The 17,643-nt window shown below is 35.7% G+C and overlaps 1 protein-coding gene across 1 annotated transcript in view; it reads right to left on the reverse strand.

Moving 5' to 3' along the window:
- Nucleotides 1–17,115, reverse strand: part of LOC128649980 (bifunctional heparan sulfate N-deacetylase/N-sulfotransferase 4) — a 904,342-nt gene extending 887,227 nt beyond the window's left edge. The window contains exon 1 of the mRNA XM_053703589.1: nucleotides 16,138–17,115. Within this exon, the coding sequence (XP_053559564.1) occupies nucleotides 16,138–17,115 (978 nt within the window). The remainder of the gene's footprint in view (nucleotides 1–16,137) is intronic.
- Between the last annotated feature and the right edge of the window lie 528 nt (nucleotides 17,116–17,643).

The following is a 17,643-nucleotide window of genomic DNA, read 5'->3' on the forward strand; positions in this document are numbered from 1 at the left end:
TTTTAGGCACATCTAAGACATTACAATAAAGTGCCCATATAGCTTTGCAACAATAAGGGCTGGATTTTCATTGCAAAAAAAAGCTTAGAATATTAAGATGGACAGGGTCTATCTCCCTCCCATAAATTGGAATAGATTGGTCTGTAGCATTGTGTAATATAATTGACCATATCATTTAAGGAATACTCAGCCTCCTCTAAAAAATGGATGAACATATTAGTCACACTAACAACATTTCCAGTTGCATTGCTAGAGGGAATGTAACACAAAACATCAAAGTCAGAGTAACTTGTATGTGCATGGGGGTTAAGGAGCATTCTTAAGTTTTAACAAAAAATATTCAAAAAGGCTGTATCCATTCATCTTGCTGCTTTAAAAATGTAAATTACCTGAAAAATACCTTAAGAGCCTTATTATCTAAAGCTCTCTGCTCAGGTGAGATGATCTAAGACGATCCTCCAGCACTGCAAGATCCCTACTGAAATTTTCAAAAGGCAGATTTTGCTATATTTCTCCAAGGGGTGTTCCATGCATTTTTTTATGTGAAGGAGAGACAAACCCAGTGCAATATAGCAATGCAGACATGACAGTTCTACTGCATTTACACTTTGCATTGTATAATACTTTACATGTCAGATTAAGGTGTATTACATTTAAACATTGCACTTTTTATTTTGGATTTTATTTTGTTTACAGCATTGTATTTAGGATTGTGGTTTTACAAATTCTAATTATGCTGTCACAGTTTATGTGTAACTTTAATAAATTAGGATCTTATTTTGTATATTTATGTTTATATTTTACAAAATTACATTGCACTTTGTATTTCTTCTATTTAAAATATAATTTAAAAACTGTCAGCTTCAGTTTCCCAGAAAACTTCATTACCTTCTATGGGGGAATAAGCAAAGATTCTCTAGTTTGGAGAGAAATTATTGTGCAGACTTGACAGGGGCTGAGCTCACTGAATTCTCTAAGAAAAAGGGCAGAAGCTGGAAGTCCCAGGGAGATGAGAGATGCCTTCCATAGAAATTTATGAGGCTTTCTGGGATACAGAATTCCATAGGGTATAGATAGCAAGGTAACTGAAGAACACCTGGTGCTGATATAAAGGCTACAACTGAAGATATATTGTATCAATATCTCTAGGGAATATGTATTCGGCCAGACATTTCCTAGAGACAAGAGGTGAGACATATGATAAACACACTGACTATCATTGAGTTGCTGAGGTTTGTCTTAACCCACAATGTCTTCCTGTTTGATAATCAAATATATCAACAATTAAAAGGCACTGCAATGGGGGCGGGTTGAGCCCCCACTTATGCATGCTTGCATTTAGGTGCATGGGAGATGACTGATGTATTCGATAAGTATGGGGACATTGTGGAGAAATACATCCACCTCTGGGTCCGTTACGTGAATGATATCCTGCTGCTGTGTGACTGCCCCGGTGGAACTACTAAAGGATTTTATTATTGGAATTAAACAAAAATAGGAACATCTTCTTGACTTCAGAAATAAATGAGAATGAACTAAATTGTCTGGATATTATGATCATAAAGCAAGGCACTGTACTCACTACAGAACATTTTAGGAAAGATACAGCTACAAATAGAATCTTGGAGGCTTCTAGGGCACACCCAGCAAGTTTAAAGAAAGGGTACCTACTGGACAGTTCCTGAGGCTCAGAAGGAACTGTTCAGTAGATAAGAAATTTGAAGAGCATGCTGACCTGATGCAAAATAGGTTCTTGAGAAGAGGGTACTCAAAAAAATCTGTAAAAAGAGCACAAAAGAGAGCAAGAAATACTCAAAGAGACACACTCTTGTATAAAGAAAATAGGGCCACAGATAGTGAATGTCAACCAATCAGATATAACAGCAAATTTAACTCTCAGTGGGAGACTATCAGATCCATTTTCATAAAGAACTGGCATTATTTACTCCAAGATGAGGGGGTAAAAAATTAGTGGGTCCAGTTCCTCTGATGACGGCAAGAAGAGCACAACATTTGAAAGATGCACTTGTAACAAGCAACTATGTGAGATCCCCCCATATGGGTAATTGGTTGCATTCCCATAAGGTAAAAGGAAACTCTCCATGTGGTTAATGTGTATATTGCCCTTTTATGGTGAGGACTAAAATTTTTAGCACAGGGGAGAAACAGTATCAGATCAAATATTTCACTAATTGTGATTCCTTTGGAGTGGTCTGTCTTCTCTATTGTTCCTGTCCAAAATTTTACGTTGGAAAAAACGAAAAGACAGATAAATAATTCCATAAGAGAACATAGAGATGATATTACCTCTCTGAAGGATACAAGTGTGGCAAGGCATTTTTTGGAATGCCATGAATCAAATCCAGAAACTCTGAGATTTGTTGGTATTGATAGAAGCATTACATCAGAAAGAGGGGGGGGGGGGGACAATGACAAGTGTCTCTTACAAAAAGAGACAAAATGGATGTATGTTTTAAAAACACTGTCCCCCAAGGGGTTAAATGAAAAATTAGAATTTGTGAGTTTCCTTTAATAAACACCCGTTTGGATGTTCTCAACACCCTTTACTGCTCCAAGTGAACAGTATATGGTGAGACTTCTATAAATCAGAAATCCTCATATTTTGAATTATTGATGTATCTCTTAGGCCATCCCTAAATAAAATATATATTGGTATAGATAGAGTTTAAAGTAGTACAGTATTAGATTAGATACTGTGCATGATACCATGCTAATGACTTTTTGAATATAGTGGTTAGCAAAAGGTTGTTTCTAATAAATAATAATTTAAAAAATAATCTTTTGGTGTTAGTGGTTCCCCTTTAAAATAAAGGGTAGAAAATATAAGGGTAAGAGGCCTATATGGAGATATATAGTATATAAATTTAAATGTGGGGATAAAGTACTCTTTTTGGTGAAAAAAGCGATATATCCCCATAAATTAACAGATAACGTATTTCTAGTGTTAAAAGTTGTTGATGAATGAATGTTAGACAAAATAATATCTTTTTGTAAACATATTTAAGTATTTAGTGAGCAAGTATTGTAGACAGTATTCTTCCACCTTAAGAAGCAACAATGAAACAAAAAGAGGTGGAGTTTTCCTGTTAAAAGAATGACCTACACTATGATTGACAGCCCTGATGAAGCCCTTGTTGCAAAGGATTATGGGTGAAACGCACGTTGGCTGGTTTGTTTGAAAGGCTGGTTTGTTTGAAAGCTATTCACTTGGATGCGGTCTTTCAAAAGAACCAAGTTACAAGAGTCCCAGATTGAAAGGAAAATGCTTAGTGTCAAGGCAAAATAAAGCAATTAACGATATTAAGCACAATGAGATAGTTTGTGAGTAACTATTGAACAAGTGTACATGATGACTAAAGTACTAAGGTCTGGCTAAAGGAAGGTGTGGTGAACCGAGCACTACCAATGGAGGGAATAAAGGCTTCAGGTAGGATGTACTTACTCAGTTTGGATTAAAGAGGTGTGATCTAAGAAGCTGAGTTGCGGAAGGTAACGTTCCCTATAATAAATATTGGTACTGCATGAAATGCATATATCTAAGAGAACAAACCAACATGAGGGAGCGCTCAGACACGGCAGCTTTTCATGTTGTAAATTTCTGCAGTGGCCTTCACGTAGATGATCCCTCCTCCAATAATGTCGTGATGACGTAACAGCGTAGCAGGATCCAACAGCCGGTGCGAGGACAAGAGCGATCCACCTCCGCTTCAACAAAATCCAGCAAGCACAAAAGTCAGCGCATCCGGCTTTAAAGAAACTGAAGGCACACAGTAATGTTCTCAAGTAGTGAATTTAATGTAATGCATGTATAAAACATTACATGACAAGAAGTGTATGGTGGCTGGCTCCACCGGTCTTAAAAGATAAACAGGTCAGACGCGTTTCTTAGTGGATATATCACATATTCATCAGTGACCGTACTTCACACCCTCTGAATAGAGCCTTATATCTAGGCAGAAAACACTCCCATTTAATTGCCGGTCCAATAGAAAAAGGACCTAATGCTGGCCATAAGAAGTGGGTGTGTAGTAAGGAGTGATGTGTTAAAGCAGTTCACATTTCATAACTTGTAACAGGTAAACAGGTAATGTATATCATAATTTGATATATAGAAAACAAATAACATTGTAAAAAATGCTGAAAACTAAAAAATAGATAAATAAATAAACAACCTGATACCGTGAATAATAAAAAAAAATAAAAAAAAAAGAAATTTTGCCAAACGAAATTTAAAGTGACAGTTAGGTGAATAATAATAATGTATCAAACATATCCAGGTGTAACATTCTAGTGATATTGCTATTGATCAACATATAACTTAACATCCCACTCTGAATTTAAACCAATAGGAAGGCGGGTGTCCAAATGAAAGATCCAAAAAAACCTCTCTTTTACTGAGGATTAAACCTCGATTACCTCCTCTTGGGTGTCTAGGGATCATTTGGATGGCCTGAAATGTCAACAAAGAACTGTCTGAATTATGATATCTTCTGAAATGCAGGGATATTGGAGTAGTAGACTCCGGATCTTCAATGGAGCGTAGATGTTCCAAAAAACGGTCCTTCATGGCACGGTTCGTTTGACCTACGTACTGCCTGAAACATCCCTTGCATGTCAGAAGATAAACAACGTAACAAGAATTACAAGTCATGTGTTCTCTAATCTGAAAAGATTTGTTAGTAGCAGTGGACACAAAACTGGTTCCAAAAGTCGCATAGGAACAAGACTTGCATCTCCTGCTGCCACATCTGAAAAATCCTGGTTTAATGGAGAGCCAATTGGCTCTCAATGGTTTTCTAGGCAACATAGATGGGGACAGTAAGTTCCCTAATGTTTGTGCCTTACGTGATACTAAACAGGTACCATATTTCAGTATGCTGTTTAGACTCTCATCAGTGTTTAGAATGGGAAGTGCCTTGCGCACAATGTCGCATATTTTACCATATTCAACACTGTATGTAGTAATGAATTTAAGTTTATTTAACCTACTCTGTTTTTTAGAAGTATCAAACTGAAAAAGATCTTTTCTTGCTGTCTGGTCAACTTCTTTTTTGATGTTTTCAAGAGCTGTTTCAGAGTACCCTCTTTCGATTAATCTGACAGTTAAATCATGAGAATGCTTTAAGTAACTGCTAGAGGTACTGCAGTTACGTTTGACCCTTACAAACTGGCTTTTGGGAATAGAATTAATAGTATGTTTCGGATGGCACGACCGGGCATCTAGAATGGTATTTCCTGCACTCGGCTTTCTAAACAATTCAATATCTATGCTTGAAGTCTCCAGATTTGAACACAGTTCGATATCCAAAAAAGAAATCGAAAATTTGTTAACCTCCATGGTAAATTGGAGATTCAAAGAATTGTCTTGAAGATACGGCAGAAACTGTCCAAGAAGAGATTCTGGGCCCTTCCAAATGAGTAAGACGTCGTCTATATAGCGACCGTAGTAATAAATGTATTGCCTGAAAGGATTTCCATCTCCATAGACGCGGGACAGCTCCCACCAACCACCAATGTACAGGTTGGCATAAGAGGGGGCAAACTTGGCCCCCATCGCTGTCCCACGTCTCTGGAGATAGAAACCCCCCTCAAACAAGAAAAAATTATGGGTCAATAAGTACTCTACAGAGTTCTTAATGAACAGTTTCAATGCCTCTTCATAATTGGAAAAATGATCCAAGAAAAATGTAATAGCCTCGATGCCCTTGTCATGAGGAATACAGGTATATAATGAGACTACGTCAATCGTGACAAATGTGTATTCCACACGCCATTCAAGGCTTTCCAACTGTCTAATCACATCAGACGTGTCCCTTATATAACCTGTTAAATTCAAAACAAATGGTTGAAGGTAACCATCAATGAGTTCTGAGAGTGGCTCGTTCAAAGAGCCAATCCCTGCCACAATGGGTCTACCGGGGGGATTGGTGGCATGCTTGTGAACTTTTGGCAGATAATGAAATCTAGCCATAACCGGATGCTCGCTGTATAGAAATTCAAAATTTGATTGCTTAATAAGCCCATCTTGTAAAGCTCTCTCAAGAATCTTTCGTAATTCGGCTTTGTAAGAAAAAATGGGGTTAAATTTAAGTTTCTCATACACCGTAGCATCAAGCAACTGCCTATATGCCTCTGTGAGATATGCCTCGCGGTCCAACACCACCACTTTACCCCCCTTATCTGAATTACGAATAACCAAATCATGATTATCTCTTAACTGTTTAATGGCTAGATGTTGTGTTTTAGATAGATTATCAGAATGAGAGGGGGGATCTCTCATAGACAGTTTCCTCAATTCATGTTCAACTGTTTTTTGAAAAACTTCAATAGCACTAGATCTTGCCTGCACAGGGTAAAATTTGGACTTTTTCTTTAATCTGGAGATATCCTGTTCTTCCCCTAATACCTGTGGACTAAAATTAGAACTCTCTCTATCAAGTGCTAGAAGATCCAAAACTGAACATTCATCAGAAAAATCAAAGGCAAAATTTCTTTGGCCTAGATTCTCAGCTACTTTCACACCCTGAGTAGGTAACCCTGAAAAGTGCTTCTTCAAAACAATAGACTTTACAAACCGATTCAGGTCTACGATGGTGTCAAATAGCTTAAAGTGTGATGTAGGAGAGAATCCTAGGCCCAAAGACAATACTTCCATTTGTGTTGTTGTCAATTCAAAAGAAGAAAGGTTAATCACATTACTAGTATTTAAGCATATTTTTGATATTGAGTGGCTTTCTTTCTCTGTGAATACTGCCTTGGTAGCGATGTCAGTGTCACTGCTGGTTCTTGGGCGAGACCTTCCACGGCCCCCTCTACGTATTTTTTTCGTCTTACATGAGACTTGTGGGGGTCCCACTCGTTTTTTGACTGTGATATACTTGGGGTGGGCATCTCATCATGTGTATCAAGAGAAAAAGAACCAGTTCCTACTGTGGGTACTGAGGCAGAACCCATAGCCTCTATGTCAGAGGAGTCATAGTCATATTCGGTATCTGTCTCTGCGAATCTTACTTGCTTGTGTTCAGGACCTTGGCTCTTATTGGTCCTTCTGTACCTCCTTCTAGAATCTGTCACTGTCCATTTATAGACTTTGTTAAGCTCATAGTCCTGCTTATCCCGTAGGATTTTCTGTTTCTTGAATTGCCAAAGATCCCTTTTAAATTCAGTAATGACTTTCTTAAGTTTAGTGTCATATTTAACAAAATCAGGATTTTCAGTAAGTGGACGTAAGTAAGACTGTAATTTTAACTTGTCATTAGTCAGTTCTTGTCTTGATGCCTTTTTATATTCAATAAGCAGATCAATGAGTGCTAAAGAACATGTTGTTAGCATATTATTCCACTTATCAATAAACACTTGGTTTGTCACCTGGAAGGAAGGAAATTTTCTAATCCGTAAACCACGTGGAATACGCTGTGCTTTCTGATACATTTGGAAACTTTTAATGTCCAATTCAATTCGAGTGTCCTTTTTTAATAAAGCATCCATTCTAAAAAACAGGTTATCCAAATTAGAATTTGCTTCCTGCTCCATAACGTCTGTGTTAAACAGATCCTCACTGTCACTCACTTCGTCAGCAAACTGCTGTAATACAAAACCCCCGGTCGCCATACCATACACTTCAATTAAATGCCTTAATTTAAATGTAACAATTACTGTGCCTTAATGTCCAGAAATGTGAAAAGCTTATTGGGAAAACTACGGCTTACAGCACATGCAGAAATATCACCATTAATACAAACAGTAGAATACAGCAATGTCCGTGCAGCTTAACCTCGATGCGGTGGATAACAGCAAACAAACCAACGTGAGGGAGCGCTCAGACACGGCAGCTTTTCATGTTGTAAATTTCTGCAGTGGCCTTCACGTAGATGATCCCTCCTCCAATAATGTCGTAATGACGTAACAGCGTAGCAGGATCCAACAGCCGGTGCGAGGACAAGAGCGATCCACCTCCGCTCCAACAAAATCCAGCAAGCACAAAAGTCAGCGCACCCGGCTTTAAAGAAACTGAAGGCACACAGTAATGTTCTCAAGTAGTGAATTTAATGTAATGCATGTATAAAACATTACATGACAAGAAGTGTATGGTGGCTGGCTCCACCGGTCTTAAAAGATAAACAGGTCAGACGCGTTTCTTAGTGGATATATCACATATTCATCAGTGACCGTACTTCACACCCTCTGAATAGAGCCTTATATCTAGGCAGAAAACACTCCCATTTAATTGCCGGTCCAATAGAAAAAGGACCTAATGCTGGCCATAAGAAGTGGGTGTGTAGTAAGGAGTGATGTGTTAAAGCAGTTCACATTTCATAACTTGTAACAGGTAAACAGGTAATGTATATCATAATTTGATATATAGAAAACAAATAACATTGTAAAAAATGCTGAAAAGTAAAAAATATAGATAAATAAATAAATAAACAACCTGATACAGTTTGATACTTCTAAAAAACAGAGTAGGTTAAATAAACTTAAATTCATTACTACATACAGTGTTGAATATGGTAAAATATGCGACATTGTGCGCAAGGCACTTCCCATTCTAAACACTGATGAGAGTCTAAACAGCATACTGAAAGATGGTACCTGTTTCGTATCACGTAAGGCACAAACATTAGGGAACTTACTGTCCCCATCTATGTTGCCTAGAAAACCATTGAGAGCCTATTGGCTCTCCATTAAACCAATATTTTTCAGATGTGGCAGCAGGAGATGCAAGTCTTGTTCCTATGCGACTTTTGGAACCAGTTTTGTGTCCACTGCTACTAACAAATCTTTTCAGATTAGAGAACACATGACTTGTAATTCTTGTTACGTTGTTTATCTTCTGACATGCAAGGGATGTTTCAGGCAGTACGTAGGTCAAACGACCCGTGCCATGAAGGACCGTTTTTTGGAACATCTACGCTCCATTGAAGATCCGGAGTCTACTACTCCAATATCGCTGCATTTCAGAAGATATCATAATTCAGACAGTTCTTTGTTGACATTTCAGGCCATCCAAATGATCCCTAGACACCCAAGAGGAGGTAATCGAGGTTTAATCCTCAGTAAAAAAGAGGTGTTTTGGATCTTTCTTTTGGACACCCGCCTTCCTATTGGTTTAAATTCAGAGTGGGATGTTAAGTTATATGTTGATCAATAGCAATATCACTAGAATGTTACACCTGGATATGTTTGATACATTATTATTATTATTCACCTTACTGTCACTTTAAATTTCGTTTGGCAAAATTTCTTTTTCTTTTTTTTTTCTTTTTTTTTATTATTCACGGTATCAGGTTGTTTATTTATTTATCTATATTTTTTACTTTTCAGCATTTTTTACAATGTTATTTGTTTTCTATATATCAAATTATGATATACATTACCTGTTTACCTGTTACAAGTTATGAAATGTGAACTGCTTTAACACATCACTCCTTACTACACACCCACTTCTTATGGCCAGCATTAGGTCCTTTTTCTATTGGACCGGCAATTAAATGGGAGTGTTTTCTGCCTAGATATAAGGCTCTATTCAGAGGGTGTGAAGTACGGTCACTGATGAATATGTGATATATCCACTAAGAAACGCGTCTGACCTGTTTATCTTTTGAGACCGGTGGAGCAAGCCGCCATAAACTTCTTGTCATGTAATGTTTTATACATGCATTACATTAAATTCACTACTTGAGAACATTACTGTGTGCCTTCAGTTTCTTTAAAGCCGGGTGCGCTGACTTTTGTGCTTGCTATATCTAAGAGAAGTCTGATACTCACACAGCTGACTGACTATTGACTGGCTTTTTGTGATCTAACTTGTCTGCCTACTTGCTAACTGGTAATAACTGACAGTGTGTAGGATATAAGCATCTATATCTGGAAATAATCTGGAGGCTAACTTGACAGACTGCTGCACATACTAATCTAACTGGCTCCTATTTAATGTTACTGGACATTTTTTTCAAAACAGAATGCTTTTTTTGTTTTGAGTATCAGCGCTGATCACTATAAGTCTCCAATACGAACTGCAATATGGCCATTTAGTATGCACACTAGTTGTTGTTGACTTAGATTAGTGATTTACAGTGTAAGAACGCTAATAGGAGGTTCGTGCTTGCATTAAGAATGACTGCTTTGGGTGTTGCTGAATATTGTATTTAATATGAAGTATCTTTTTACTACACCTGTTCATGCTTATCTTGTTTTAGTTCAGGAGTATAGAACTGTATTAATAAAATTAAAAAGTGTTTACTAACATTTAAAAGGAGTGCTGTATTCTCCGTCTTTTCATAGAACTGTCTAACAGTTGAAGGTCCTATTCTCTCTTTTCTCTAATAGTATAGAAGGAATATCTTTACGGGGTTTACAAGCTCCACACAGATTGTCTCTAAATAAATATGAAAGCAAACAAATCTTAATAAATTTGTTTAAACTTGTTAAATATGCTGAGCAATAATTGGTCAGACCTATATCAGGTTATGAATAGCATGTAATAATGGATGATAAAAATGGAAAACAAAGATGAAAAGAAAAAAAAATGATATGAAAGTCTGTCAGATGACAAGAATGGCCCTGTTATAACTCCAAGGCAGCTCCACTTGAGACAAAAAAGTGCCAAAGTCAATCTGCTTATAAATGATTCTTACTAAAAGGAAGGAATCTCACTCACAATTTAAGGTGCTACCTTAACGGGACATTAAACACAATATGTTTATTTCATGATTCAGATAGAGAATGCAATTTTAAACAACGTTACAATTTACTTCTATTATCTATTTTGCTTCACTCTTTAGATATCCTTTGTTGAAGAAATAACAATGCACATGGGTGAGCCAATCACACGAGACATCTTGCTACCACCAATCAGCAACTACTGAGCCTATCTAGATATACACGTGTTCCTCTCCCAGTACTAACAGATGGTGTTCTGCCTGTTACAGCCAGGATGGCTTGCCTATAATGTTCTTTTCACTGGCAGACAACGATCTGCAAAAAGGAAGTTCCTGAAAGTGCACAAAAACAAGGGTTAGTGCACAACCTATTAATGAGCCGTAATACTGGTATTGGTAAAAGTAAAGTGAATCTGTTAATGCAAAGTGTTTCTCTGTCTAAAAAGGCAGTTTTCCTCAGGCTTCACTCTTTAGATATCCTTTGTTGAAGAAATAGCAATGCACATGGGTGAGCCAATCACACGAGACATCTTGCTACCACCAATCAGCAACTACTGAGCCTATCTAGATATGCTTTTCAGCAAAGGATATCAAGAGAATGAAGCAAATTAGATAATATAAGAAAATTAGAAAGTTGTTTAAAATGGCATGCTCTATCTAAACCATGAAAGACAAAATGTGGTTCTTTAAGTTCATAGGTTCTAAGAGAGCCAGCTGACGCTCACAGCGGCCAGCTTACTGAGATCACATGAACACAGCTTGATGCTGGGCGTCCATATTTTCTACAGGAATCTAGACAAATTTGATACACGTGTACCTCTCCCAGTACTAACAGATGGTGTTCTGCCTGTTACAGCCAGGATTGTTTGCCTATAATGTTCTTTTCACTGGCAGACAACGATCTGCAAAAAGGAAGTTCCTGAAAGTGCACAAAAACAAGGGTTAGTGCACAACCTATTAATGAGCCGTAATACTGGTATTGGTAAAAGTAAAGTGAATCTGTTAATGCAAAGTGTTTCTCTGTCTAAAAAGGCAGTTTCCTCAGGCATACAGTAGATGCTTAAAAACAAGGCACTATTTTAAAACAAGTGATTGCATAGTAACCAGCTGTATTGGATACAAACTGACCAACCGTGAGCTGCAGCAATGTTAAATATGTATACATAAAACATTTTAAAGCAACAACATTGATTAAAATAGTTAAACAATTATACAAACATTTTGTACCAAAGTTAAAATTAGTATACATGGTGAATATTTGTAAAATAAATAACAATCTCTCTCCAAAAAATAATATATTTTAGGTAACTACAATGTGTTGATGCAAATATCATCAGTACTAACATGAATGGCGATCTCTATCCCAATATGGTAGTAATAGTCGACATCAACATCAACATATTACAAATATTTTCAGTATCTATTTGCATTCAGCAGGTGTAAATAACACAATGAAAAATAGAAGATTGAAATAGAAGATTGAAAAATATATGTTAAAAAATGTTTGAAAAAAAAATAGTGAAAACTCGTTATTTCCCAATATGTATCCTAATTGTGGCAATCATGAGTAAGAAAAAAGAAAAAAAAAAAAAAAAAAAAAGGACTGAATTTGCATGACCTGTATCTATAGGTAAGTGATAAATGCTATGTCACTGGATACATTGTTGTGTAATCAGATGAAATAGTGTATTCAGCTTGTTAGTATTACTATTTTAATCAATACTATTTTAATAAACATTGTTGCTTTAAAATGTTATATGTATACATATGTAACATTGTTATAACTTGCGATTGGTCAGTTTGTATCCATTACATCCAGGTACTACACTACCGCTTGTTTTAAAAGAGCGACTTGTTTTTAATAATTTATGCCTGATGCATTTAAAGATTCACTTTACTATTATTAACACTAGTATTAAGACTCATTAATAGAGCCGTAATACTACTAGTGCACTTTCTGGAACTCAATTTTTACAGATTGCTGTCTGCCAGTGATGAGAGTGGTTTAGGCAAGCCACCCTGGCTGTAACAGGTTGAACTACATCTTTTAGTACTGGGAGTGGTACAAGTTTATAAACTTGGCTACATTTCTGCAGAAAATCTGGATGCTCGTGATCAAGCTTTGATCACATTAACTCAGCAAGCTTGCCATTTTGAGTGTCACCCGGCTCTTTTTGCACATATGAACTCAAGGTGCCACATTAAATTGTGAGTGAGATTCCTTCCTTTTAATAAGAATAATTTATAAGTATTGTTACGGTATGAGGCGGCCCTTTTCTCCTTGTATCTGCTGATATAAAGGCTCAGTTTGCATCAATTATAAATTAAACTGAAATGGTTTTTTTCTACAATTTAACTTGCTTTTGCCTATAGCTTAGTACTTTTCTGTCAGTTAAATAAGAATTTTGGGACTTTTAAGCAAACTTCCCCTGCATACAGCTGGTGAGATAATTCAGTGAGATCATGTAGTTTAAAATGCATACAGCATTTCACAGGACTTTTTAAGAGCTTCAGACATACTCTTGAAACTCCCCTTTTCAGACCAGGGAACTCCCCTGGCCCTCCCACTTCCTGAAGCTTTGTTTTAATTTACAATAGAGTAAATACAAAGTTAATGTAAGCTGTATAAAATACACAGAAATATACAAAGTATTATCCTAATGTGTTAAAGTTCCACAGAAACTTTCAAAACATTATCAGAATTTGTAAAGTCAAGGCTGGATCTAAATCTAAAAATGTATTAAAATATAAAATAGAAAGTACAAAGCTTAAATGTAATAATACTGAAAGAACTCAATCTGAACTAATATAAAATACAATGCACAAAGTGTAAGTGTAACAAAACTCTCATATCATGCAGTGCTGTATTTCACTGGGCTTGACTCTCCTTTATATACAGAAATTAAAGAAATATTGCAGTGCTTGAGAGTTCCACCCTTTTTCTTTGAACATGAAGTAAGCTTAGCCCCTGTAAAGTTTGCACAATAATTTGTCTCCAAGCAGAAGAATCTTTGATCATCAGGGCCCTAAGTTAGGAAATACGTTATAGTTTGCAAAGGTTAACTATTTTGGTACATTTGTTAAAGAATATAAGAATATAAAAAAATGCAAATTTTAATTTAAAGATTAACATGTTCACAATTTATTAACAACTTTTAAAATTAGTAGATCAAATTTCAAGGAGCATTACAATGTCAGATCAAGATAGTTACTGTTTTAAATTGGTATAAGGAGCCAGTTGGCTGAAGAAAAGAATCAAAGCCTTCAGTTATGATAAACCCCCATCAGGTAATGGTATAAGAAGCATTACATTAAGACAATTAAGTAGAGTGTCTGTAGAATACATTTATTCCTATTTTAGGGGGATTTCTAGGATAGAAGGTCAGTTAAGGCTAAGAGCTCCTAAGATTTAGAAGATCTTTATGGCGATTGCAATGATAGGGTTATGGAGGAGTGAAGATATTTAGAGGCTATTAGTGGAGTGTAGGTGATAGACCATTGAATCAATGATTGCAGTGGTAGGGTCATGAAGGGTGATCCAAAAACTCATTAGAGCTGTGACATGGTCTATCATTAAAAAGGTTAATACTGTGCAAAAAATATGTGATATAAATTATACTTAAATTCAGATAACTTCTAGATTAAATTTCCTCCTCTGTGTAGGTTTGTTAACAAGTCAGGTAACATCAGAAAAAAACCAGGGAGAGATTTTCATGGAGTTAATCTGCAACAAACAACTTCCCTCCCCAAAATCTACTCACAAATTACTGAGAAACAATAGTTCTAAAGAATGCACATTTTATTATCTTCTTGTTTTTCTTTCCTTAAGTTGCCTGAATTGTTTACAAACCCACACAAATGATACAGTAGTATTAATAGCATCAGATAGATAGAGTTGTTACTCTGTGGCTTAACTTGTTATGCATTTGAGTTTGTGTGTGCAGGTAATGTTGATTATGCTATACGTAAAAAAAATAATGTATACTAATATCTCACAACAATATTATTATATTAGCATAATCTGTATATATATATATATATATATATATATATATATATTCCACCGTTTTATTTAGCAGTGAAGCACACCTTACCAAAATTTGTATATATTAAAATTTCTATTAACATAAGTCCAAAGGAGTGTGTTAAATATGATTGTCTCTTTAAAGAAAGTGTATCGAAGACATTTTTGTTACAAAAGAAAAAAATGTTACTGAATATTCGAGAACATTTTAAACAGTTTAAAACAAAAATCAAATTTCATCAAAAAATGTGAATGTTTCGAAAACACCTACATACTTTTAAAATGTAAAGTGCTTACCTTAATGTGCTTTGAAGAGTGTGCTAGCCCAATCCTCTTCTTAGCAAAGCTCTGGGTGTGCTAAACAGGAGGCTTAGCATGTTTGGCTCCCAGGACCTGCACTAAACCTAGTGCAGATCTTGTGTGCTGTGCACACTAAGCCTCATGTTAGCATGACTGGGGCCTGTCAAGGAGAGAATCGGGTTAGTTACTCTCCAGAGCACTTAAAGGTAATCTGTTTACCCTTCAAAAGTAATTAAAAGGAAACAAATAAATACTGATGAATTTTGTCAGTATTTTTTTTCTTTTTTTAAATTTGGTTGGTGCATTCAATGTCTTTCAATGCATTGAATGTCCCAGTTAACTGTAGATTTTATAGTTTCAACTTTGAATAAGCCTCTTAGTTATAAGACTTGTGAAGACAACTGGGGACCTTTTCTCCTGTGATCAGTACAATATCAGCTGAACATTAGTATCTTGTTAAAGTATATAAAGTAGTAATTACAAAACAGAAGTTAACTTTATAAATTATTCTTTTTTTGTAGTATAGTATATTATTTAGTAGAAGCCACTTTCCATCAAGTGGATACCTGCTATTCTTTTTGGTTTGCATTACATAGAATTGTATAGGCTTATTTATGTCATGTCTCTTATGCGATTTACCTTACAATCTCAAATGTCTGTTGGCTTCTACATTCTCTGCTCTAGAGATTGAAATATATATAGATAGATAAATAGATAGATAATATTATTGCATTATTAATGTTATTATTGGCTAATAAAAGATTTCAACAGTTCTCAATAGAAACTAGGCATTTGTGAAAATGACTTCAGTTCTCATTCCCTACACTTAAAATGTACTAACTCTCTCTTATTTTGTTACAAGATAGATTGGATTTTAGGACAAAAATGCCTTCTTAACATACATATGACAATGTGAAAAATGAAGCAATCTCATATGGACTCACCATGTGTATTAGTTTTGTTTAACGAGCTCTTAAGTCACATACCTTAAATAATTTTTTTAACAACAGAAGTTCCCACTAATAAGCAAAGACTGGTTTGATCCATTTATTAAAAATCTGAAGTTTACATAATTAAATGCATCAATTCAAAACAATAGTTTACTAAAAGTACATTATATATATTTCTTACCTTTACATCGTTTACATTCATTCTAGTACCTTCCTTCCCCACAAATATATCATCTATGTCGACAAGGATATATCTGTCCAAGGACAAGCTGAGTTTCTTCCCAGACAAAAAAGAAATAGCATCTATAAAAATTAACTTGTGCAACCAAAAATTCAAGTTGTTTCCAAATAGAACCCGTTGAATTCCATCATGAAGACCAAGATCCTGTATGACTGTGGCATGAAGGGATCTGGAGAGAATGTGTAAATCTTTCTTATAACTCTGTAATTCAGCTAAAACCACTGGCTGATATGTTGAATGGTTGTACTGGAATATTGTCCAGTCTTCTCCATGCAGCTGACCTTTCTCAATTGCTGAGGCTTTTGTTACATGTAGCAGAGGAGAATTTGGGTTCACAAAACAGTCTTTTAAAGCAACATTATTAAAAAGCAATAAAGGAAAACCTTTCAGCTTGGTAGTTGGCAAGCAGTTTTCGTTGGCTTTGTGAAAACCAATGATGCTCACACTATACTCAACACAGTATTTTTCCAACAGCTCACGATTCCATGAGTCCATGGCTACGTACTTTAAAATGTTTTCATACACAATAATTGAATATCTTCCTTTGCCTTCCTTTGTAAGAGGTGGAATGTCTCCCTTTCCAGGTGCAATCACTACATGATATGGAAACCTACTGGACTCCAGGATTGCTACAATATCCTGTCCAAGTTGGGAGTATTGACTTTCTACAAAAACTAACACAGTCAGATCTGTTCGAGTAGCACCAACAGGCTTAGCTGTCTTCATTTCAATTGTTCTATATGGTAGCACATTTAAGTCCCCACATTCAGCTTGTACTGTGGTTTCAAAAAGTACTATTGCCTGTTTATGACCAGAATACAGATAGTAAGCTGAAATTGCTATACTTACAAGGCAGAACGTGGCTAAAAGAATTACTAGTGTTCGGAAGCTTCTTCGTACTTTTAAAAAATAAATCATTTTCTTTCACAATATGCCAGTAACTATATTCTATGTATGCACAGTTACGACCACAGAAGTGACCTTGCACTCCTCCAAAAAGTCTTATGTGACCATTGCATTACATTTAGGTTAAAACCTATAAGACAATTAGATACATATAGATGGAAGGATCCGTGTTACATATGAAGGTTGCATTCAGAAGATCCTATTGTTCAATGGTGAGATTTATAATTACCTACAAAATAAAAGCAAACAAAATTGTTTAACATTGAGATAAAGACAAAAGGATATCAAACTATTTTTTGTGCTTATGCATACAATATTAGAAATTAATTACTGCATTGCAAAATATTTGCATAAACAAATGCTTTTAACAAATTTAAATTGTTACACTATTAGCAAATTTGCATTGTTTTGCACTACATGACACTTATTCCAATATATTCATCTAACAATCACTGAGAAGACTTAGGCAGGGTTAGGCTACTGAAGTCTTGAGTGTGCACTTTAACCTCTCCTGAAAATAGGAGAAAACCCCACACAAAT

The sequence above is a fragment of the Bombina bombina genome, chromosome 2, assembly GCF_027579735.1.
Source record: "Bombina bombina isolate aBomBom1 chromosome 2, aBomBom1.pri, whole genome shotgun sequence".
NCBI classification, from domain to species: Eukaryota; Metazoa; Chordata; class Amphibia; order Anura; family Bombinatoridae; genus Bombina; species Bombina bombina.